The following is a 25,983-nucleotide window of genomic DNA, read 5'->3' on the forward strand; positions in this document are numbered from 1 at the left end:
GTTATCAGTGGGTTTTCTCATTTTAATCTGGCATATTAAAATGGAAGTAAGAGTAACTTTAGAAAGTTAAAGAAGTTATTTTAAAAGCCTATAGTGGTGATGACCAGAGCTGCAGGTAAAACTCCCATCACTCCCTCTGGATCATGCACCAGGTTTCAGATTCCAACCAAATCTCAAACACTCCAATTTCCCTTGGAAAATTTACAGAACAGGTCTGACAGGCCTCAGATGGCAAATCTGTCTCTGTTTACAAACTTCAAAACTCACAAGCCATCTCAAGTGTGTGAGGATGAAAATCACCATGGATCAAGAACCTTATAGGACAAAGACACATATTTTGTGATTAATGTGGATTTTGTGGGCTTTTTTTAGCAACTGACCCTATGCCTTACACAAGGTTAACTGCTATAATCCCAGCAATCCCCACAAATTCAGAAGAGAGCAAGTCTCCACTGTTGCCAATCCAGCTGTGACATATTCCATTAGTGTTGGTGAGAGTACAGCCCTGCAGTCCACAGCAATGCATGCAAAAAATGACACAAAAAGAAAAAAACTGTTTTAAGGAACATCAAAACCTAAAATGCCCACAGAACTATTACAAAATTATATTAAAAACAACACTCAAGGGTTTGGGGGTTATTTTCTAGTAACTTGGCTAGCATTTTACAATTTGTATAGTTCACAATCTGGAAAAGTTTGAGGTCTAAATGGTGCACTCCCAACTAGAACATTTTACATAGATTACTGTTTGTAACAGCAACACCATATTCCAAGTACACCTCTACACACTGAACTAGCTGATATCTCAAACTATCTGGGCCTTTGAGTTTTTATCCTGTAATTTTTAAATTTCTTTTTGAAGTGGTGTGTTTCAAAACATGCACCACTATATGAAGTGCTATAAAGTGAAGTAATCCTACCAAAACCTACTTTTTTGGCACTCCAAGGATGGGGGTTAGCTTCTTAAAAGACAAAACTGGAGAGGCAGTAAGACAACATTGTAGCAGTGTCCTTCAGGCCAAACTTTATGAACACCGTTTCTATTCTTCCAGTGAATAAGGGCTTAGAATTCAGAATTAGAGGTGTACTGGATGTTTGCATTTTAGCTTCTCTCTTCTTCCCTTCTTTGGGAGTCAAAGGGGATGTAAGAGGAACAGAAGAGGGAGTAAAACACATTAAGGCAAAACAGTTCCAATACTGGAGGTCTCTCCCTCTAATGTACTCCTTTGCAGAAAGGAAAAACACAGTGATTTCAGCCAAGCACAGAAAGCTACAGCTGTGTAAGGTAAACCAGGTCAGCTGCTCACAGATACACCTTTTACCTTTATAGGCTTTTTATGTGGCCCTTTACTGGAAAGAAATTATCAGTTAATTTCTGGTTACAAACATTGTGCGTAAGCATGGGAGTCCTGAACCCATTCATAGCAGGAAGGAAACAGTTTTATGAGCTGAAATTTACGAGTCCAAGTGACAAGAACAATGAAGAAGCAGGTTACGCCAGTTCTTACGGGTCAGGAACAAACTCTTGAAGGCTGTCCAGTTTCCTACCCAGCAGCCCACTGCCTTTTCTCCTCAGTTAAGAGCAAGAATTGGAAACTTAGAAGGGCTACAAAGCTTAAATCCCTTCTTGGTAATTCAGTGTCTTTGTTTACTTGTACAGCATGCACAAAAAGGGGAATAACAGCTTCCTTCAAACATCAGTCAAGCTACCCTTTCTTTGAGAACACTGCTAGAAATGATGTTTGTATTTCCCCTCTTTCTTTAAAACAGCACAAGATTAGCACCTCTGGAGGTTTTTCTGCAATCCCATGTCCTGTTTTAACCCAGATCACTGCTTAGTCTTCAGCTGGAAATGCCACGTGACAGCACACCCAGCACACAAATCCTGGATGTACACATCCACACTCAGGACTGGGAAAGAAAAGAACATCAGCATGGGAAAGGAAGCTGTGCAAGGTACTGGAAAGCAAGTCCAAATCCCAGCGCAGCATTCAGTGCAATTGTTAGTGCAATTGTTCTCAGATTGCTGTGCACAGTGCTTTTCTCCAGGGCTGCAGAAGGGAAGGAGACCAAGTTTTTTAAGGCAGTCTCCATTCCAATCTCCTCTTGCCACAGGTCTCTGACAGACCTCTCTGACCTCAGCTTCATTCTTCCCCTCTCCTGCCGCGGGTCAACTCCAGGGCTTGGTTTCTGCACAGGTCTAAGGGGGCTGTGCAGCATAAAGCATCTTTGGCAGCATTTCTGGCCCTGCTTCTTCATTTTTGTTCTGTTTTTAAAAGTTACTAATAGTTTATTTAAGAGGAGGAGGAAAGAAGAATGTACCCTACATGCCAGGGAAACTTTTTCTTTGGGATTCTCATAGTGGCTCTTTGCCTTAAAAGGGAATCTTTGCTTGGCCTCCGGATGCTCTGCTGTAAACAGTCGGTGCCAAGGCATGGCAGGCATGTTAAGGATGACAAGTGCCATAACATTATTTCATAATGCTGCTTCTCTACAGAAAGCCCAAAACATTCTGTAGGGCCAGACTGAGCTCCAGCCGGTGCTGCTGGAAAAGCAAGAACATGGGGCACCTGCACCGTGCCACGTCTGGTACATCAGGCCCTTCTGCAGGACTCCCCAGCCACCCACCTGCTGGTGAAGGGCTGGAGCACAAGTCTTACAGGGAACAGCTGACTGAGCTGGGGTTGTGTGGCCAAGAGAAAAGGAGCCTCAGGCTGCCTCACCACTCTCTACAACTGCCTGAAAGGAGGCTGCAGCAAGAAAAGGTCTCTTTTCCCAGGTGACAACGGACAGGACAAAAGGAAATGGCCTCAAGGCTGTGTATCAGGAAAAACTTTCTTCACCAAGGAGTTACCAGGCACTGGAGCACACTGCCCAGAGAACTGGTGGAGTCACCATCCCTGGAAGTATTTATGATGTGTGGATACGGTTCAATGGCAGACTCAATGACCTCAAGGGTCTTTTCCATCCCAAACAGCTATGATTCTTCTTACCTCACTGGTACACCACCTCCCAGCACAAGCTGGGTGTTTGCCCACAGAGGTGTCTCAGAGGCACATCAACTCCTTGTCCCCCACCTTGTCTCCAATGCAGCTCTGGGAAGAAGGCTGCAGAGGCAGGGCCAGGCACGCCACAGCTCGGCTAATGCTACAAAAATGCACAGAGTGCATTCTTGTGGTGGATCACTGGAGCTCCCTTTCTTCCCTGGGCCTACCTGCCAGAACTCCTCCCCCAGACTAAACAGGGGTTTCCAGCTTCCTGACTGCACAGTCCTTGCCCTCTCCAGGTTCCCCTCCAGATAACACAACTGGGACACCAGGAAAGCCATGTCCAATGGGAAACAAACAGATTCCTTTTTTCTAAGAGCCAGTGATATCATTTAAATGAAACAATTCACTACAAGGAACAAAATTATCTAAGCAATATGCAGTTGTTCTTCATTTTGAAATGCTCTCTTTTACCTTGGTGGCAAAAAGCCACAACACATCCCAATCAGGAGGTGCCAGCATGAAGGCTCAGCGAAGATTCATTTCTTCAGCAATTTACTACCATCCAGATTTCTGGTAATTTGTGGAATAGGAAACAAAAAGGACTAATTTTGCCTACTTTCAACATCTCTACATGGAGCCAAATAAGGTCTGTGGTAACAGATATTCAGTAGGTCATGGACTAAGTGTTGTAACAATTAATTTACTCAATGCTTACAACAAACCACACAGCAGAGAACTGAGTCAGAGGTGCCCAAGTCCTGAGCCTGGGAATGACAGGGAGTGGTGGCTATTGTTTTTGTTGTTTTTTAAGTCTCCACTTGGCAAACTGTCTGAAAGGAAGCCAAAACTGAGCAGAAAGAGGGTAAACCCCAAATCCCTGCTTGAGAAGGCGTCTCATACATTCTCCTGTGCTTGCAATTCCTCCTCCCTGGAATGGCACTCAGAGCAGACCCTGGTGTGGGGACAGGAGAGGCCACCCCATGCTGACTCTTTAGGACATGTCTGCCCAGCCATTAATCAGCTGAAAATGCAGGCTGGAGCTGTGGTCTGGGCTTTGTCTTGTTAACACACAGCTCATTTCAGTCCCCAGGCAAACACTCCAAACTCATCAGGCCCATACACAATACCAAGATAAGGATGCTCCTGTATCCTTACCTCCCTTAGAGGAAAAATGCCATTAGTATTCAAGCAAACAAATGCTTCCTCAGCAGCCTCCACTGGTAAATATCCTCCCATACTGCAGCCACACAGCAGGGTCAGGATTCATTTCAGCACAGATATCTGCACATGTGAATGTTTACATCTCAGCTAGTTCTCCAAGGACCACTGGAAACCAGCAGAGATAAATAGTTCCTTTTCTAAAACAAAAAATACTGCAGTCCAAGGCAGAAATCTACAACATACCTTATGTTTCTCTAATTAAAACACACAGAGAAAGGAGAAAATATGCTCTCAACTGAAAGCAGACAATGGCAGAGCCTGGTTGTTACATTTGCTGCAGTGGAAAGGTCACCCACAGAGCCTTGAGAACAAGTGATCTGCACCAAGATTTGAAAGCAAGTTTTGGAGAGGCTTTTAGCATCTTTTCACTCTGAGGAAGACAAATATAGATCTGTCAGGTTGTTATTATATTAAGAGCAGTATTTTTTCAATTTGACAATTTGAAACTCTGGAGGCCAGAAATACTACCTGCAGAGAACAAGAAAAAACAATGTAATGGAAGAAAAGTTTTATCTCTCTTTTAAAGTTTTTAAACTCTCCAAATTGAAAGAAAAATTTAATGTATGGTAATAAAATCACAAAAAAAATTGTCAATTAACAAATCTACTCCCTGTGTCTTTTCTGATATGTCTATTAATTTAATCTGTGATTTTTTTTATCCTCTAATCTCCTACTGGAACACAGAATTATTTGGACTTTTACGTCATTATTAAATTCAGGTTTTGGCAGCAACTGCTCCTCCTGGCTACTCAGTTAGAGCCCTGTTATCTCCAGATGAGCACATCCAGTACCCTGTGGTGCACCTTTGTGGGGAGGGAGTTCACCACCAGAGCACATAAATCACTGAAGGCACTGTTATGTCCCAACCCTGATGAGGTTTGTAGAGCTGGAACACTGCAAAGCTACCTTTTTATTTCTGAACCAAGCAAATTTGATTTGGAAACCTCATGGCCTTGTAAATGTGGGATTTCACAACATGGCTTGCACAGAGTTGCTTTTCAGGATGGAACTGTGCTTTAATTGCTGGGAATTACTTCACCATGGCAACCTGGCTTCAGCAATCAGACTTCTTGCTATGTAGCCCAAGATATACAAATGCAGACAGCTCGTTCTGTTCAGAGAGTACCAGGGTGCAGACAAGTTTGCCTTTGTAAAAAATGGTTTCATTTCCTCACTGCCATCTTGCCTTGCAAGCTCTCTTGGTATGACAACAACCAAAAATTATCTGACAATACAGACTAGTTTCATGCACCACTGTAGCCTAAACAGAACCTTCCACTGCAAAACCATGTTAGATATGGAGGTCAAGCTTACCCACATACTGTGTTTTGGAAGATGGGTGCATTGAGTGTCTCCTGTACTTGCAATGTGAAATTACAACTATTTAGACACAAAGGTGTCTTGCATCAGAAGGACAAGTTAGTTATTTCTGTAAGGAAGGGACTGAAAATAAGTTCAGCACCTGCCTTCCTGCTACAGTTCCACCTTGGAAAACAACACCTTTATCACACAGTGAGCAGGACTTCAACAGCTGAAACCTTCACATAACTCTGTCTGCTTTCCATCTAAAAGAATGTGGTTTAATGAGACAGAAATGTGCTAGGGCACACCACAACTGAGAGTGCACACGGAATCACAGGTATCAACACAGCTACTTCAAACACCTTTCTTTGCAGGAGCTTCAGTACACAGTATAAACTAGGATACACACCATGGGGGCAAAAATAAAAAACCTAACTTGTTTTCACTATTCATAAGCAATTCTGCATGCCTGCACCTGCCACTCAGCGTTAAAGCATGTGTACTAGCACACACACGTGCATCTTGCTGCATTGAGACACACAGCTGGGGGGAATTCAATCACCTATCACTCATTAGTTATTGAGCAGGTCGGGCAAAGAAATACCAATGTGCAAAAGCAGCCCCACCTAAAATTTTCATCCTCTGTATCAAGCTCCACAAACTCATCTCTTACACTTTAAATTAACCACAGCATTTTAATAAGGAAGGAAATTTATTCACTAGAAAATATTATGGGTCAAGGTCACTTCTCAATGGCGGAGATAAAAAAAAATTTCCCCCTTTTGTTAATATTTTGGCTTAAATTTAAACCCACGTCAGTTCAGTTAAGTCCCATCTTTCCTGGCAAATTTTAGACCAGATCCTGAGAGCAGAAGCAGGGCCTTTCAGCTTTAGTGTGAACTATCTTGTTAAACTTAAAAATTGAAGGCCATAGAAGGCATAAATTGTGTATCTCCTCACACAATCAGAAGGTCAGTGGGAAAAGGAATCAAAGCATTATCTTAACTAGGTAACTTTCATTAACAAATGATACGTACAAACTTTCACTAGTGTAACCATGCAGTTAATTTTTAAAGATTTCTGACAGAATGATGCAATGCTCTGCTCAGTTTTGTCAACAACAGCACACAGCTGTTTCAGAATTTCTTAGAAAACATCACATTGTAGCTTTTCTGTACAACAGAGGAAGGAAAGTATCTATTTAAAACACAAACTATGGATTCACAGGCCAAAGTAAAGAACATTTGAATGACTGATTGAAAAAAATACTAGGATGGGTAATGGTTTAATTACTGGTACAGTTAGATCACTGTTAATTAGCTAGTGGGACAACAGTGATTCCCAACACTAATTTATTACTTTTCCAAATACAGCACAGGAGACTGAAAAGCAAGTGGAGACATCTTTACAGATATAATGATCCACCAGAAACCAGGAAAAAACCCATAGATATACCCAAACTTGTACTGTTACCTCCAAGACCCTGGTAAAATACAAATTCAGTCTTTTAATTAAATGCTGAAAGCACAACCAAGAAATTGGTTAAGGAAAACTAGTAGTTTTCAAAAACAAGTACTAAAATTAGATGCACAGTTGTATACTAAAGTTGTTTTGTTCCCTTGGTTGCATGAGCAAATGACAAAAAGGATCTTTAACCATTCATGTGGGATTTGCAACTGGTCACTTCATAGAAGTGAGACCAACACCAGAGACATTCCTCAAAACCCATTATGAAGCCACACTTCTGCCTCAGCTTTTGCAACTCAGAGTCACTCCTCAAAGCAAGGGATGGTTATGTGTGGATTTAAAAATGTACTGATTTGAATGATATACCTAGACATGAAAAAAACCTTTCTATGCTGTAAAGCAACAGAAAAACAACTATTTCAGTTGAGAGATAATAGAACTTCCCCTCTGTCCCACACAGAATGTGGTCTCAAGACCGAAGCTTTATCTTCTCCCTGCATTCTAAAGAAATTTATCAGTCACATCAAAACTGGGGACTCTGTAAAAGAAGGAATCAGCAAAGCCTCTTTATCAGAATTTTCATTTCCCTGTAGTGCTAAATGCATCCTGCTGACAGCCAGCACCTTCCCTGTAAGGCTGTGCTGTTCTGAGCCTGGGATGCGTGGACAGCCTGGCCTGAGGAGCAGATCTGGCTGGCTGGGTGTGATGGAGCCAGCAAGGTGCACCTCATGTCATCCCACCTCTGTGTGGAGTTACATAAACCAACAACGAAGAGACCCAAACCTTCCTTCTTCAGTAACTCCATGTACTTTGGCTGGTGTGCCTACTTTTCCAGATAGTAAGCTAAGAATTTTAATATTGTGCCACTACCTGCCCTTCTGAGGACAGCTGCACTCACTGCTGATTTTTCTTTTTTTAAAAATAAAAGGAATCACACAGACATCCACAGTGTTCCTTTCACCTGGGGAGCATCTGCTACCACGTGTTCCTGCTGTCTGAGCAGAAGCACTTCTAAACTGATTTTTATACTAGACAGAAAAGAACTTGAAAAATTAACAGAGCAGAATTTTCTGACCAACTCAAGCAACCTGGCTTCAGTGCTAATGGGCTCCATTCACTCAAAGAATAAGGTTTGTTCTTCAGAAAGCTGGAAGAAAGGGTTAATTCATATATCCAATCCTCCTGCCAGAGACTAGGTGCTGGCAGCTCTTAAAAGAAATGCAACATCTCTTCTCTGACAGCAATTTGCTGAAGTTTTAGTTAAGATTCTGTTGAACCCCACAGCACCAGGGATTAAGAAAATAATTCAAAAATTTCCCTCAACAAAACAACACATATAACAAACTTATATAAATAACACAAAATAACAAACTCAGTTTTGATGTAGTCACAGTACAATAGAGGAATAGACAGATTTTGCCTCAGCCATCTTAGAGAGAAGACAACTGATAGGAGATCACATTCCTAACACCACACCTCTTCAAAAAAAAAATCAAGAATGGCAAGAGAAAAGCTCTTCTACAGAGGACTTCTTTTCTCCTAAAAACCTACCTGGTGAAGTCTTGGAGTGCACAGACATTTGAGATCCCAGAGAAGAGCAGACAGAAATTGTGTGGAATAGATAACTTTCCCATAAAGAGCAGCACCAGAAACATGGGCTATTGCAACATAGGAAAAAAAGAGACAAACCAGGAACTGTAGTCAACTCCCAGAAGGATGAATGTTGCACACTCATACTTTGCTCATATATTAATGAAATAATTTTCAGACTGAAACAAGCAGCTAAAATCTGGAACAAATCCTATATGCATACCAAGAAAACAAGATAAAAGAAGGGTGAATAATTTCACAAGTCTGAGGATATAGTCAAATCTATTCTTTGTAAAGTGTCCAGGAGGCAACTTCAGTAAAAAAAGAAGCAAGCATACTTTTACCTCTAAACAAGAGGAAAATGCTATTAAACCTTGGCCAGGAGCCCTTTCTGTATGAGCTCTGGAGACACCTTAGAGGGTTGTTTCAACAGAGAGAATTTTAGCAGTGCTCTCCCTCTGGCTATCACTTCACAGGATGTGGAACACATAACCTAAATACAACTCCATGCTGTAAATACCTCTGAAGAAAGACACCAAGTTCTTCATTAAGGTAATACACTGTACATGGTTCAGCAATGTTCACAAGGCTTCCCAGAGGATTATCCCAAAGAACCAGAGGAGTGCCTGGCATGCAGGACCCACCTGTGAGACACAGCATCTTTGCAGAGCACAGCTCCAAGTCCTGAGCTCCAGCAAGAGCCCTAGTCACGGCATGGCTTTGCCAGAGGTATCCAACAGCTTCCTGGGTGACTGAACATCAAGCAGAGCACTACAGGTTTTGTGTCTACAGCCAGAAGAGACTTTGCTGCCTGGGTATGCTGGGAACACCCAGCACACACAGGGAGAGCTGCCTCTCCAGGAGGCACATCCCAGCCAGATGAGCCCATCAGGCTGGCAATGCCACCCAGGCCTGTCTACTGTCACCAGCTCTGTCCCGAGGACAGGACGCTTGTGTCAAAGAGCAATCTCCACAAGCACATCCATGCTCTCATTCACACAGAAGAGCCACCAGAGCCCCTCCTGCCTGGTCACCCCTTGCCAAGGCACAAGATGTTACTGCCCCATAGTGTCACCAGTCCTTTCTGAGCAGCTGAGAGTCCCAAAAGGCCATCATTGTATGGGGAAGCAGCTCCTGTTACAGAAATATTCAGCAGGACACAGCATGACAACTAGTGATGTCAGCTGCCCTGAACCAAACATTTTGAACTATTTTGGTACAATGGAAAATTGTGGGAGGGAGAAAGAAAAAGAACAGGATAAAAATAGCCAATGTGGCTCTGAAGAGCATTTTGCCTATAAGCCCCTTTTCCCTGCATACTGTCCTCCCTCCCTTCTCTTCTGTCTGTCCCAGGCTTTTGCATTAATCAGATTAGCTAGTGTTAAACAAGGCTCTTCTAATTACTTTCTAATACTGTGAACCAGACAAAATAATTGAAAAATGTTTCTGCCTAAATTAGAATAAAACAGGATTGATTTTTTAAATATTGGCTTTAGTCCTGCTGATACACACAAGCATCACCGACAACAGCTGTCTTCAGCCATGGGCGTCCAGGCAGCAGAGGAGGAACTTCTCTGCTCCTACCCATCCATGTCCCAGTTCATGAACACTACAAGACAGCCTTGCATGATCACCTAAAAGCCAAAATACAATGTCAAAATCAAGCTGGTTTCTTCCTCATCTTTCTATGAATTGAGAAATAGAGAAGGAATTTAATTTTTCAAAAGCTTTTGAGTGCTGGCTATAAAAATACATAGCAGCATCCAGAATGCCAACTCAAACTTGCTAATTTATCCAAATGAAACAATCATTATCACCCTATCACTGAAGACAAGTAACTACACTCTTGAAAAGCACTTACCCAAAAAAGAGTGGGGTTGGTTGTTCTATTTTTAGTTGGTATCCAAATCAATGCCTGTACAATGCTGTAAAAAGGGAGGCTCTTATGAGAAAGGGGAGGTTTAAGTTCTCCATTTCCACACTCTTCCAGGACAGTGTGTACACATAAACCATACTGTAATTTATCAAAAGATGTTACACAGTGACATCACAACTCTGTAGCCTGCATCATTCCTCTTTCCTACCACCGTATCCCTGATTAAAAGTCAGCTACCCCAGAGGGACTCAGTTCCACTGGAGACTTAAAGGGAAACACACAGACTAGGAAGCTGCATGGGGAACAGCCTCTGAAAACTGCCAGCACAGGACCCAAAGTGTCACAGCACTGCAAACACACTGAGCATCTGCATCAGGACTCAGGCACTGGCACAGGCAGTGAACGCTTTGTCCCGAACTCAGCAGCGTGTGGCTCTGAAAAATGCTTAAGGCTGGCTCTGTTACCCACTGGGACCAAAAACGGGAGAGAGGCCAGGAACCTGAGCCTTCTTTCCTCTTGTGCTCCTTGAGGACAGTAAAACACAGACCTCTGCAAGGAAGCTGACAGGAACCCATGGTGCCACAAGAAACTCGGACAATTAATGAAATAATGCTAAAAAACAGAATAATATTCTAAGTTTTGACATGATACCCTTCACCCTTTCTCCTTCCATGTCTCTCAAGAACCACGAACTCAAAGAAATCAAAATAACAAAAAACCAGAAAAAACTGGACCCATTTTAGGTTTTTCTTCCTCTCTAATTATGGGCTAAATAACAGCACAATTCATCACAGAAAAGGGGAAAAATTAAATTAACATATTTCAAAAACATATGAAGTGAAATGAAATTAAACAGCCCTGATTAAACACCATGTTATGGGACTTCTCACCTATGCTGTGACTAATTTAAAGGGGAGATGACACTTTTCTACTGGTGTCTCAATTTTTTTAATCATTACAAGTGCACAGCCTTGGTCCCATCCCTGAAGTGTTAAACACAGTTTACTAACCAATATGATGAAAGATACAAGCATCCCTAGAGTTCTTCATAGCTGAATCACAAATAATTTAAAAGAGCAATAAACCTAACCGTGGCTTTCATAAAACATTAATTAGAAAGACTGAGAACACATCTGTTGCTTTTGTTACATTTTTTCCCCCTTTCTGGTTCAGCTGTCTTTCCCCCAAGCTCTTTTAAACTCTTCTCAGGTTCTCAGGACTGCTCTTCTCATGAAGTCTCTGTGCTTCCTCACACCTCCCTCCTCGTCTCCGCGCTGTATTTATTCCTCCTCTGGCAGCTGTTACGGGCACACACAGCACCCAGCAGGCAGGAGGAGCTGGACCTACTAATGAGAGCAACTTGTGCGTTAAAAGCTGCGAGTGTTAGCTGTAACTACTCACACCCAGAGTAAATAACACAACGAATCTGCTATGCAGGAAATCAAACTCATCAACTACTGCACAAGAATACCTGAGCTTTATCATTCACAAGCAGGAGAGGGACAGGAGTGGAGGCAGTTTAGAGAGAACGCAGGCATTCTATCCCTTGTCCTTTGTGAATTTCTGCAATTCCTTGGCAGGCTGTGGAAGGCTGGGAGGAAACTGTGATCATGACAGTTCCCAGTTAGGCCTGAGAAAAGGGCCTAAAATGCAGTGGGGGCTTCTCATAACACCAGGTTGCGCACAAGCAAGATATCCTTGGATCTCATCACCAAGCCACTGGCGATGGCCTGATCAACAGAAGAAAAATTACTCCATACAGAGTTTAGCATTGTACAGACTGCAAAAAACTCCATCAGCAGTTCCAGGTGGCCAAGCTTAGAAGTAGTATTTGATACACTTCCTCTGAAAGAGACAGCAAGACATCACAGTAATTTGGACTACATCTCATTTAATTTCTTATCACTACAACTTACGTATAACCACGTGAGGTGGTCACTCTATCATTGCAGGCATTGCACCTCTGCATTCAGACACAGGACATTTAAGGCCTCTGTTCTTTTCTACCAACAATAAGGTGGACAAAGCTCAGCTGTGGGTGCTTCTGTTCAGAGAAATCCCGTCCCAGCTGTCACCAACAAGACATATTTTTGGCCTAAAGGAGGTCCCACGTGGCTCCTTCTTCCCCCATCACTGACGGGGCTCACACTAATATCCAATTTCTGCAATAAGGAACCTTTGACTGGATGTAGTATTTACCTGGGTCCTCAGCAGTGCCCGTGCTTTCACACTGCCTGAGCTCTTTACAGAACAGGATGAGTTTATATTTTACAGAACAAAGCAAGATGACGTAAAACACCTAAGATGAGATAAGGCAACTGAAGCAGATTCTAGAGAAGAAATAAGAAAACCAGTATGGTATCTAAATAAAGTTTTTGTGATTTCACATTTCTTTCTAACCACGAGCAAAAGGAGATAAGCCAGAACAAAAGGACACATTAAAAGAACATTTACAAAACAGTAATCACTCCCATCTAGCTCAACAGCTCAACAAAATAAAGTTATGCTATTAATTCACGAGTCCAAAACATATCATAATGTGTGACAACAATATTTTCCTGCTTTCACAACAGTTTAATAGTATACATCGAAAATCAATCTCAGAAGAAAAGCAGAACTATGCACAATTTCTGCACGTACTCCAGGGGGAAAGGCTGAGGTTAATGTTCCATTTTTTAAAAAAATCATGCACTGAACAAATTAAAAATATATGTTTCACTTGTAAGTCACAGGAACTTACCTATAGTTTAAAATAAACAGCCATAGATGCTCAACAAAAGGTTTGGCAATTCCTCCCTACAGAGGCACCCATCTATTTACATCTGGGAGTGTTGCCAATAGAACAGCTACCAAAAACTTCAAAAGGTTCACATCATGAATAGCAAGTCGCTGGCCAAAGGATTTTATGATATGACCAGCTGTGTAACACCATATTGAATTATAGATACGCTGCCCCCCAAAAATGCAAAGAAGGGGCGTTAAACTTATTAAAAAGCTGAAAGAGAAACCTCGATTTTTTAAATTAATGTTTTCTACGGGAAAGTATTTTTAACAGGGAAAAAAACCCCCACTGCAGTATGGGACTTTTTAAAGAGCAAATCTAAGCAGCTGTTCCCACCAAGGCTGCTTCAAGCTCAGCGAACTCCTCTAGCTGAAGCCCCAGCCAGAGCTCAGCCGCTTTGTGATCAGAACATTCTGCTTTAATAAATGGCTCTCTTAAACTCGCTTGGGGAGAGACATGAGTCAACAGAGGAAGAGAGGGATAATGTTTCTGTTGACAAACATTTAACAATTGGCAACAGACAGTAGGAAACGGGGACGAACCCGAAAGCTTGCCAAATAAAGTTATGCTGGAGGAACAAGGCTCCTTTTTGGAGCAGCACTGCAACTCTCCACAGATTCCAGAAAAATATCTGAATACAACCAAAATAAAAAAGCTGCAGTTGTTGAAGAACGAGGCTCCTAATCCTAATATTTGTGGTGACGTTTTTCCATACCAGCCAGAACGGGTCAGAACTCCTCCGAATCAAATTACTGCAAATCCTTTGCCAAAGAGTCTGGTTTTGGTCTCAGTAGTCATCCACGTCTTAGTGTTCACACAAGCCCTTGTGAGCTGCATGAGCAATTTTTCCCCCTCATCTTACAACATTTCTGTAGAAGACTTGCCAAAGCATATGTAGCATCTTGGTCAGACTCCTTATTCAGGCAAGCCAGGACCTTCACTGTCTGATTACGTCCTGGAAACTCAGTTCTCATGAAAGGGCAAACAAAACCCGACTGCCGTATTAAGGGTGAACAAATGTTCCCCTCCGAGCGCTTACTGCTGTTCCAACTTCCAGCCTCCCCGATGGCCACTCAAGATCCAGAGGGAGCCAAAAGCAGCCTCCCTCCTTGCTCCGGAGAGGAGCGGGGCTCAGCAGCGCCCGCGGCCCGCCCGGAGTTTCCACTCCGGCTCCAGCTCCCTCCTGTGCCGGGATCCCCGTGGGCAGCCGCCCTGCCCTGCCCGGCGCCGCGGCCGCCGCCGGACCCGTGCTTACCGCAGCACTTTGCCCACCGCCTGCAGGACCATCTTGCAGCTTAATCCGGGCTTGGGACTCTGGGCGAGCACGGGCCGTTCACCGGGGAGGCTGCAGTGATCCCCCACCATGGTACGGCGGTGCGGAGCGGCGATCGCGGCTCGCTCGGCCCGGGCTCCCCGCCGCCGTCCCGGCCGCCCGCCCCCGCCGGGCCGGCCCCGCCAATGGCGCTGGGGGCGGGCGGTGCCGCGGCTGCTCCGCCCGGCCCCGAACCGGCCCGAGCAGGGCCCGGCGCCGCCCCCGCGCCCCGCGGCGCTGCGGCCGCACGGGCAGCGCGGCCCGACCGCGTTACACAACCCGGGGCAGTGCCGGCACGGACAGCGCGGCTGCCCGGCACCGGCACCGACAATGCAATCCTCCGCCCCCTTTTTTGGCAGCCGGAGAATAAGCAAGGCAAAGCAGGACGGTGCCTGACGGAGCAGGACACGGGGCAAACGTTCCGCTTTGCTGTGTGCGCTGCGGGCCCCGTCCGCAATGGGGCCAAGGCTGGACTCCCCGTGGGAAACGGGAATAAAGACGCCTTTTATCAGCAAGGTTCTGCACTGCTCTCAGCACTCTGTGTACATGCAAGAGCATGGGCTACCAGAGCTACAGACAGTCTTACATAGTGCATGGCAGCCCAACAGAGTTGGTGAAGAAAAAGGCGATAAACAGCAAGAGATGACTTGTCATTATGACCAGAGTTAAGAGCAAAGCACTTGGCTAATGGTCCTCAGAGGATGACTGGTTAAGCAGTGTCCCCAAACACAAGGTCCATTGTGACCCACCTTCACTTTTGCCTGGATAAACCACTTGGCCATGTGTTTTCCTAACAGACCTTAGAAAGGCACTGTATGTCCAGCTCCTTAGCCATGCCATGTAACCACCAGTCCATGCCCCTTTTGGACAGGCAGCTGTGCCCACTGGTTGCAGATGTAGCATTTAGAGCCAGATCACAACAAAAAATGTGACAGGTGTGGCATAATGTGACCTAGAACAGAAAGTCTTGAGTACATGACTTATTCCGACACACTGAAGCCTGGCCCAGGACATCTCAGAGAAAACAGTGGGTTTGCCATTTTACATGCACCTCCAAGACTGGCTGCAGTCGGAAGGGGCAATTCCCCATTCAGGGTGCAGCCAAGTGTTCCAGTTTGCCTACTGAACAGGCATCTTGCCCTGTAAACAGAAGGCAAACAGGCTTGTTGAATTCAGCTGAGCACAAACTGTGACACTGCTGCTGCCACCAGCCTGGCATCACCTGGTCAAAGCAGGCTGGAATGTGGCTGCTGTTTGCACAAACCCCAGAAACCGCAGCCCCGTGATGCAACCTGAAGGAACAATGTGCTGCTGCTCAGTCCCAAAGCATCTACCCAGGCAGGGGTGTTGGTCAGCTATGCACTTTTAGTTCCATGTCCAAGTTAGGCCTCCTCACCCTTGTGAAGCAGGAGGTATTTTGATTCCCACTGTACAAGCAATCCACTTAAGATGGAGTTTTAATCACCTCACTGATAGCACACAGGAAGCCTGCAGCTGAATACAGCTCGGTTTTCCACACTGAATCCTGGCACTTCATACAGGAGATAATCCAACCTACGAAAAATCTGATGCTCTGTCAACCTTTCCCCAAGCAAGAGCAACTTGTGATAGTAACATTACGAAGCAAGAATCCTGGCAAATGGAGGATGGGCACCTGCCCTTGCTTTGTCCACCAGTGAAATCTGCAGAGAGAATTTAGTTTTTTAAAGAACCACCTTAAGAACAACAAGCCTGTGATATAAAGCAGCTTAAGTTTTATTAAAAGTCTGTCTATCCAAAGTAAATTAAAGAAAAAATCCAGGAGTGAAACCAAAATAAATACAGCTCTGTGGTATTACAGTTGTATTAGGAAAGTTAGCCTCTCTGTGACTCTGACTGCAAAACAGTGGTTCTTCAGAGATGGAGGTTCAGTGATCTCATGCAGGTTAGGAACTGATCCTCTTCTGGTAAAACCAAAATATTGACTGAAACACAACTTTCAAACCTGATCACTTTTTACTTGGGTGCAAATAAATGGCTTATTTCTCTCTTCTGCTAGTTTCTACATCAGCTCAGCATTTTTCTTTCCCTTTCCTCAACCACATGTCTCTGTGGTACCTATCAGTTTTCCTCTATTCAAGCAGTATCCTCTGTTTTGATCAACTACATGCTACAGTTTACCTGTAATACAGATTTCATACAAGTTGTGGGAAAACCCAGCATCTCTAAATCAATTTTAAATGCTTCAAAATAATAAAAATCACATTATTTTAGGAAGCACAACTTAGGCACGCACACTTTATTTAAATGGCACCAACATAAATAATTTAAACCACATGTGCAGTACAGATTCTTACAACTTTTCACGAGACTTAGAACACACAAATGGGTTTATTTGAGAGCTGCTTCATCCAGAAAGGAGAGTACTCCATCTACAAGGAGTGTTTATTTGAACACAGCTGCTGGTCTGATCTCCACCTGTGCATATTCGGAAGGATGCATATCTACACTTCCTTAAGGGTGTGTCTGCAGCCATCAGAAATCCTGCCTATTTACATTCATCAGAAGCCTCTTTCACTTGCTTCTTCAACATCCTCTGCATGTAACAACTGTTGCACCTTAGCCCAAGTGTGCTTCAGCACCAGAGAATGCTTCTAGCAAGTGCCTTTCCCACCAGACAGGCAGTGTTGTGTATTGAAATCATCACCAAACGTTAAGAGGAATGCCTGTGAATGGACCTACAAACAGCTTCACAGCTTGTATCGGATCTACAGACACATCAGCAAAACACAATGACATCACCAGAGGCACAGAGGAAGGGCACAGCAGGGCATTGGGATGAGGGGAGCCCCATTTCTCCTCACTTACACATGACTACATGTGCTGGCAACACACTGATGGAAAGCTTTCTACACTGATCCCAACTACCAAGGCAAGGAATATTTATAAATTTTATGAATAATGCTTTGTATTTATAATGTTGTTATAAGCAGCAGTTAACCATTATATACTTATTTGCCCCTTTTACCATTCCATAAAAAGTACATGTAAAGCAGCCACCACAGGGATGTATTCTGGTACTTGGAGGTTGGCAAAGAAAGGGAGTTGTATTCAACCCAGACAAACAAACAACGCCGAGGGGGAAAAAAAAGAAAGGTACAATTCAGCATTTATATGCATAGAAATGAAGCCTTGTAGCATCAGACTGCAAAGTCCTGTTTTAAATTAAGCTTAATTTTATTGTGTGTCCCTGTCTGACATATAACATTTCAATTTTGCAAGCTCATTTTGACTTTAGTGTGCCCTGATACCACCTAGCCAAGTACCCTTTCCAGTTACCTCACAGGGTACTCCCAGGTGTCTGGAATCACTGAAAATCAGCAATGAGAACATTTTATCCTTTAGCTTGCCTCTAAGCTGTGTTTATACAAGATTACATTTGCTCTCCATTTTGTCATCCTCACACAGCAGCAGATGGCACGAGCAGCTCTGCTCAGTATCAGCACTAGAGGCATGGATTTGGGAAAGAAGACAGCCTGAAGACAAGTTGTCTCAGTCTCAGAAAGCAGTTTGGAATGGTCAGAGTGAAGGGAAAATAGATTTTAAAGGTACGTGCTCAGCTCCACTCTTGAGATAATAGCAGGAGCAATAGGTCCTCCTGGCCACACACAGTGCAGAAAGTTTGTGCATAAAAGACTGAGATTAAAAGCAGCACATTTGTAAGTGACAAGGTGCCTACATTTGCTGCTTTACTGAAAACTCTGAAAATAATGACAAGTCAGTGTCTATCCTGCAATCATCTTTGGCTTCATCCAATACTATGGGGTGTTTTTTCTAGAGCAGGCAGAGAGAAAAAAAAGGGTTCACAATATTCTCACCTTATCCATAACAAGAGAAACAATCATTTGCGGCAAGAAAAGCAAATCAGCTCAAAGTATCAGTAAAGCTCCATTGGGAACTCAAAAAAAAAAAATTTATACTAAGGCTTTTTGGAAGGGATGCACAAAATGAGAAGCAGCAAGGGTTCATCAAATACCACTTAGTTAAAAAAAAAAAAAAGAGCAAAGGAAAAGGAAAGAGTGCTGCTGTATGTACTGAACAGAGAAATCGTGATCTCAAAGATATTGTATTTCTGACAAGTGTGTAGGTGCATCTATTGTTCTAAAATCCCAAATGTCAAGTTAAGCCAGGCTCAGCAAGTGTGTATGCATGAGAGATGAAGAACATGAGAACGTGAATATGTTGAAGGAAGCAGCAATAAAAGCAGCTCTACAAGAGATACTCAACTCTACCAGCACTGAACTAATACCTGAGCACTATAAATAAAGGATGGGATGATCACACTCAGACTCTACAGGGAGAGGTAATCTGAAATAGAGCAAAGAGTTCATTTTTACCACCTGCATTTCAGCCAGTCCTCCTTAGTCAGCCCACCTAAAATGACAGAAGCCCTCTGAAAACACACACTGAAAGAACACTTTTTTCCTGTGCAGCTGTTCAGGCAAGTTTGTGGCAAGTAGATTCTGAGTCAAGGAATTGCCATGGAGTTGGAGTGAAACATCAGATTCAGACATCAGTTTGTAGAAACCCTGAAAACTTATCACTATATATAAAAATAATTTCTGTTATTAAAAATTATTCTGAATCCTAGGCACGTTCTAATGTTACTTCATTCTGCTTAAAGCTTCCCCTGCTTTCAACTGCAAAGGTTCTCTGCTTTATGTACTAAGTTGTTGTACACCATGCCACAGCAGCCAGTTTCAGTGAGGATGAAGCAGGCCCTGTTCAGTACTTTTCCTACAGAGTTCATTCCAGTGGAGTAAAACACCACCATGGCACAGCCCCAGAAGGCAGAGCGGTTCCCTCGTCCCAATTTGCAAAACAATGTACTCAGAGCTGCTATGTACAGAAACAATAAACTGGAAAATATTTGCAAATAAAGAGCTCAAATCCATCGCCCTCATAAACTGTCTTCCACAGAGACAAAATGTGCTTAGCAAAAGCCTAGTAATAGCTGCAGGTAACACTGGGGCTGGAGTGACACACAACATCTGTGTCGGCAAGGGTGAAATCCCTTTTGTTCTTTCAGTGGGGAAAAGGGTGAGAAGAAAACACAAATGACTGAAGGTGTGACAGTGAAGCTAATGCATTTATTCTTTTGAGTGCCCAAAAATGTCTTTCAACACATGGATCTCACCAAGCAAGTCAAAGGAAGAAACCTTATTAAGCAGAGTACCTGCTGATGGGCTGCACAGGTTCTTACAGCACACTGTAAAGATTGAGATGCTGAATTTCTACCATTGCAGCTGCTGTTAGTTCCTTCCCAGAGATAATACAAGTGACAATTTCATCTCACATATTACCATTCCTTTTTTTTTTCTTGCCCTAATTTTAAAGTTCAGCTAGGCTTCACTCCAGGGAAGCATTAATGCAATATGCATTTGATACAGAAAAGCTAAAATGAAAGACTTCTGTTCTTTCTTTTCCTCCCCCAAATACACTGAACCTCAAGCTTCATATAAAGAGGTAAAACTTCTAAAACTTGGCTAAAAAATTCTCCCCAGGGATTGTTTAACATATTCAGAACTACTTGCTACATATATACAGAACTCTCCCTGTAAGTTTTACAAGACAACTACTGTTTCTACAGACTTGGGTAAATATGGCATGGAAAATTAACTCCTAATTTCAAATTGGCACAAAACTCTGGGCTAAGGAGTCAAAAGTGTAATCAGCACAGGAAAGGAGGGTATCTGTGGCAGCAGTGTTATTGGTCAGGACTATCTATACTTGGGTGGGAAAGGCACAGAAGGAAAAAAGGGAGATGCTGGGAGTGAACTTGCAGAGTTTTCCCAGACAGATGGAGAGACACAAAGGAAATAAAAGTTTCCCTCCTTTTTGGTGCTAAGAATGGCTTCATTTCAGTACAGTAAATGATTTTATCTGGTAATGCCACATTTAGATGACAGCACAAGGAAAAAACAATTCATGAAATAAGCATGAAATTTATTCTATGAGATTTTTCCCCAGGCATGCATTACAAAATATAACACACACAGCTTACATTATGTAATGAGAAACTATTTGTTGTAATTCCTGGCATTTACAGAATAACTCCTTAGCTACAACTTCTGAAGAGCAGGACCACAAAATCCAGACGTCACAAAATGAACTTGCTTCACGCCCAGACCAGTGCAAATTTGCATTCCACACTCAACACCGAGATGCTTCATCCAAGCTAATTTGATTTCTTAATACTGCTCAGGCCCAGAGCACAGATTTAGCCACATAAACAATGTCATAAAGTTCCTAAGCTACAAGCTGAAATAGTTCAGATTTATGATCCTGGTGAAGAAGGTTCCAGCCGGCGCTCAGCAAAGGCTGAGTACCAGCAGTGTTTGTGCTGGGCAGCTCAGCCCGGAGGAGGGGCCAGCTCCCAGTAGAACCTGTTGGGTCAGCCTGCAACCAAGGTGAGTGCTGGACATGGAAACTGGGATCAGCCTGCCAGCCAAAGTGAGTGCTGGTCATGGACACTGGGATCAGCCTGCCAGCCCAGGTGTGTGCTGGACATGGACTGATCAGCCTGCCAGCCAAGGTGTGTGCTGGACATGGACACTGGGATCAGCCTGCAGCGAAGGTGAGTGCTGGACATGGACACTGGGATCAGCCTGCAGCCAAGGTGAGTGCTGGACAGGGACTGATCAGCCTGCAGCCAAGGTGAGTGCTGGACATGGACACTGGGATCACTGGGATCCACACACATTCCAGCTTTGGCACAGCTCAAGTTTCACTGCTGCTGTTTCAGAACAGTTGTGGAAGTAAAAGCGTGAAGATCTTGCCTTTGAGGAAGCCTCAAACCTCAAACACTGCTAAGTATTTCAAGCCATTTGAAAAAATTCTTATTCAGCATGCTAAATCAGAGGTGTGCAAATTTACTGGGGAAAAAAACCCTGATGTTTTATAGGACAATTTCTGACACTTGGTTATAGTAAAAACCTTGTACACGAGGACCTGTAACACCCTCACAGCAGAGTCTTGGCTTGTCTGCAAGAGAGCATGTGGGACATAAATACTTATGTAGCTATAGCCACACAAAACTGCATAGCATGAGTAGCTTGCTTGGTGTTTTCCTAAAACTTCTTACACAAATACAGCTCAAAGTTTTAATGCTCTGATTTTCTGAAGAAGAAAATGGTTTTAAAGCTATTCACTTACCCATTTGATTTGAATACTTTGATGATATAGAACTTCCAGCATTTTACAAAACTCAATACGATCATATATGGTCTTGAGACCAACCCTCTCCTATAAATTCTGGGCAGATTTGAACAAAGAGTGGCAGAATAATACAATATAAGGTTAAGGCTGCCATACATGTTTTTTCAGGCTCTGCACTAATATATTCTGGAAGTGCACTGGCCTAGTTTAATGAGGAGCTGGTAGAATACAAAAAGTTTGTGTACACAGGACTGTTGGGTTGCATCATGTTCATTGTTTCTAAGTAACATTTCTCCAAAAGCAAGCTAAGCCACTGAGGGAAATCATGGCAGTAGTGAAAAACAACCAAAACAACAACAAAAAAAAAAAAAAAAAAAAAAAAAAAAAAAAAAAAAAAAAAAAAACAAAAAAAAAAAAAAAAAAAAAACCACAAAAAACCAAAAAACCAACAACACCAAAAAGGGGAAAATTTGTCAAAAACATCACTTCTTTATATAAAGATAATACAAAACAGAAGTACTTGAATTATCTCAAACCATCAGAGGTTTCCATTTTAGGCTCAGAATATTTGAGAGCTGTTTCTTAAAGTGAACCTCCTGGAAGCTTACAGAGGTTATGAAAGGGTCTACTTATAACAAAACTGCCTTCCAAACTTCAGTTAAATTATCACTCTACATGACACAAGTATTTATTACTGTGACAGGCTTGCACTGCTGAAACAACACAAAATAAAGGAAATCAATCCAACTCTCACCTGATCAAGGAAGAAGTTAGAATATACAATGGAACAGCCCTGAGTTTAAGCCAGTCATGGAGAGACAGAGATTTAAATTAACACCATTAAAGCACACATCTGTCATTGAGCAATACTGGTGTATAGGAGGCTTTTCTGATGCTGTCTTCCTTTAAATCTCCATTTTGCCTAGAATTTGTTCCATGGCTACATTTTCACCTTTCCCCCCATAGTGCATTACAACACCTGAATGAATGTTTATTTACTAGGAAACAAAAGCACTGGCTGACAGAAAAGCTTTGCTGTTCTGGTTAGACAAGATTGCCATTTGTCATGTTTTAGTAATGCAGTAAGAAAATGAGCCTTGCCTGCCTTCAGACAAAAGAAAAGTCACACTTAAGGTACTGGACAGAAACTGAGGACAGGATACCACTGTGTCTACCAAGCCTATTCTGTATGAACTTTGCCAAATAAGTGTCTTCCCCACTTCTACAACCAAAACCACAGAAATTACTATAATCTACATTTTGCATTTCTTGCTTTGCATACTTTTCCTAAACTACTTGCTTTCAGGACTTTGTCAATACCAATATGTACTGAGACTACAGGGATCAATGGGTAATTATGTCAAACTACTGTAATTCCTATTTAACTGAGAAATAGCATTACTGTGAACATAGCAAAGACATCTTTTGGAAATGTCTGATGAAAATTGCTTCATGACTGGGAAGAGGCACAAAAGCTCCAGTGTTACTGCCAGGATGTACAGGCAGGTAAGGGAGATACATATATACATAAATATATATCAATTATACCTAAATTCAGTGATAACTACTTAAAAGTATTTTCACATTTTTCTAGGCTTCTCACTGGGGAGAGGAAAGTGAACACTAGATGTATTCACCCTGCATCTCGAGCTGCTTCTGCACTTTGAAGGAACACTATGTGCATCAAGGAGATGTGCTCCAACACACAGTAGGTGAACCTTTCCCTTTCAACGTTCTGCTCTAAAAATTGTTTGAAACTGGGGAAAATACACAGTGTTCTACTATGCAAATAGCAACTTCCCTGTATAATTATAGTGCATTTTGCTGAGAATTGCATCATGACTAGAATACTACCAAGAGGGCAAACATGTAACCACTATTCTTAGTTTGTTAGAAAATTTTTCCCACATTACATAAACACGTACACACCCGGACTTGGGCAGCACCATCAATCTTTTCATTGTCTTTACTTTAGTAAAGGAACAGCTATTTTTCATTACAGTAGCTTTATTTTTATTAATGTTATGAAACAGATATTAAATTTTCTCCTTCAGCTTTCTTCACTGTTATTTTTCCCTTGTCTCTACCACAGTTGCCTAAACTTTTTGTACTGGCACGCTAATTAAAAAATAAAACTTAAAACTTCTGTAAAAGAATTCACTTCAAAATGTGTATTGAACAGAAGAAGAGTGTCAAGGATTCTCCTGATGTTTTGATAAAATGAAGGTGTGTACAGCTGACAAAAAGCATAAATAGGATGTATTAATAGGATCGCTCACACTAACCAGAAGCAGCAAAATTAAAACATAGCAGATTATTGAAAATATCATCAAAACTTTACAAGCTCTTCCAATGTTGACCAGAAGCATGAACCATGCAAACTTCCTCTGAACAGATACAGCCTTATATAACTTTAATTCTAGACATATCTCTGACAAAAAGTCAGCCAATTCCACACCTGAGTAAGTCACATTAAAAGAAAAGACACAACAGCTAAGAATTAAGCAGCTCAAAAGCTAACATCGGTATACTGACTCCACATTCAAGCATCTGACTGATTATATGTTGGAATTCAGTTTTTCATTTCTTGGCCTGAAGGGTGCTAATAGACAGAATATATTCTGCTCCCAAATGTTCCCCTACAGGCTTAGTGTTAGAACAAAAAGGGCATGGTATTCTAACTAACTCTACAGAGTAAAATAAATTCCTTATTTTCTCCCCAATACATGCTCCATTTTTATACAAAGAACAAATGGTCAACTAAATGAAATTTTTAAAAATAATTCTTTTATCACAAAACAATATACTTGTTGTTTTTAATGACACAATATTCAAAACATCGCTACTGCTGTTTCTGAAAGTAGTAAAATATTTTATTCCACAAATTAGGCTTTGCTTTGTTTGCAAGGTGTTCATGCATATTTGGAATCTAACCAGAGCTATAGTGCTTGTATGGTGATTCTTGTGTGAGGGATGTTGTTTCTTGTCTTTTCCTATGAATAAATTCATAAAGAAAATGAAAAAAGACCCACCTAGCTGAAGTCAGTATTCATACCCATCACAGTTTGGGTGCATATCAAAACACAGCACAGACAGAAGTAACACCAGTGAGAAGTCACATCCTGCTGCCAGTCCAGGCAGGGACAGACACCCAGTGCCCTGTAACGGCAGGCCTTTCCACAGCCCACAAAATCCTTTTTGTGTGCCTGATGGAAGAGGGAAGGTCTAGGGTTAAAGGAAGATGTTCACTTCCCAGCCCAAAGAAAATGGAGGAGTAACTATGCTTCACTGTCCAAGGATTCAGAGTCCTTTGGAAAACAAACCTCCCCAGACAAAACTTAATCTTTTCAACAGCCAGTAGCATGGATCCCTCTGGTAGCAACAAGCAGGTAATGCACAACTCCTCTGAGCTTTCACCTCACGTGGCTATTGCTTTGTCTTCACCAACAATGATTTGTTGGGGGACAGCAGTTTTCAAGACAAGACAAAATGTGCAAGACTTAGCTTAAAATTCATACAGAGACAAGATCTGTCAGGTACAGTCAGCATTGCATGCCCCTTCTTGTGGTTGAGTTGATCTGTTTTAACCCCATGGATAAAATCAAAAGTTGTGTCCCCACTATGGTTTTTACAGCTTACATATTCTGATTATTTCACAATGAAAACACACTTTTGACTGAAGAAGGTATTTTGCCTACATCAATATAGCAAGGTAGCAAAGAGCTGCTACTGCAGACACAGCACTTCTGAGGAAACCTGTGCTCTGCACACACGTTTTAGAGTCACCTCTCACCCATGCCTCTGAGCTGTCCAAGTAAAACAAGCTATACTGGTAAAATAAACACATTTTGCCAATAAGTACACTTGACTTTGTTCCAGTGCAGGTGTACTCTCAAAAACCTTCTTCATACCCTAACCAACAACGCCAGGAGACATTTGGAGCGGTGACAAGACTTACATGGGTAACGCCCAACTTTTCCACCCAGTGATTCACACGTTTCCTCCAGTGGCATGCCAGGCTCCTCCACCACAGAACCTGCCCAGTGCTTCCCTGAAAAGCCTGATTTACTGGGATTGCACAAATCAAAGGTCCTGCACGTGCAGGGGATGCTGCAGCCACCTACCTGCTGCTCAGGAGCCCACAGAGGATGGCAGCCAAGGCAGGGTGGCTGCCCCATGTCCAGAGGTTCTTTCCAGGAGCCCTTGGGCAATCAGGTCCAGGCCACAGACTGCGCTCCCACACCTG

General features: G+C 42.6%; 1 protein-coding gene across 4 annotated transcripts in view; it reads right to left on the reverse strand.

Moving 5' to 3' along the window:
* MOB2 (MOB kinase activator 2) overlaps positions 1–25,983 on the reverse strand; it is a 109,265-nt gene that overhangs the window by 15,101 nt on the left and 68,181 nt on the right. Inside the window, exon 1 of one of the 4 annotated variants that reach the window (XM_064714746.1) lies at positions 14,484–14,665. The exons of 2 other annotated variants lie outside the window; for them this stretch is intronic. In XM_064714746.1, the coding sequence (XP_064570816.1) occupies positions 14,484–14,593 (110 nt within the window). In that variant the 5' untranslated portion in view covers positions 14,594–14,665. Of the gene's footprint in view, positions 1–8,531; positions 8,639–14,483; positions 14,666–25,983 lie in introns of those variants that run through there. One more of the 4 variants, XM_064714747.1, reaches the window with a different exon arrangement.

This window comes from Zonotrichia leucophrys, chromosome 5 (genome assembly GCF_028769735.1).
Source record: "Zonotrichia leucophrys gambelii isolate GWCS_2022_RI chromosome 5, RI_Zleu_2.0, whole genome shotgun sequence".
Lineage (NCBI taxonomy): Eukaryota > Metazoa > Chordata > Aves > Passeriformes > Passerellidae > Zonotrichia > Zonotrichia leucophrys.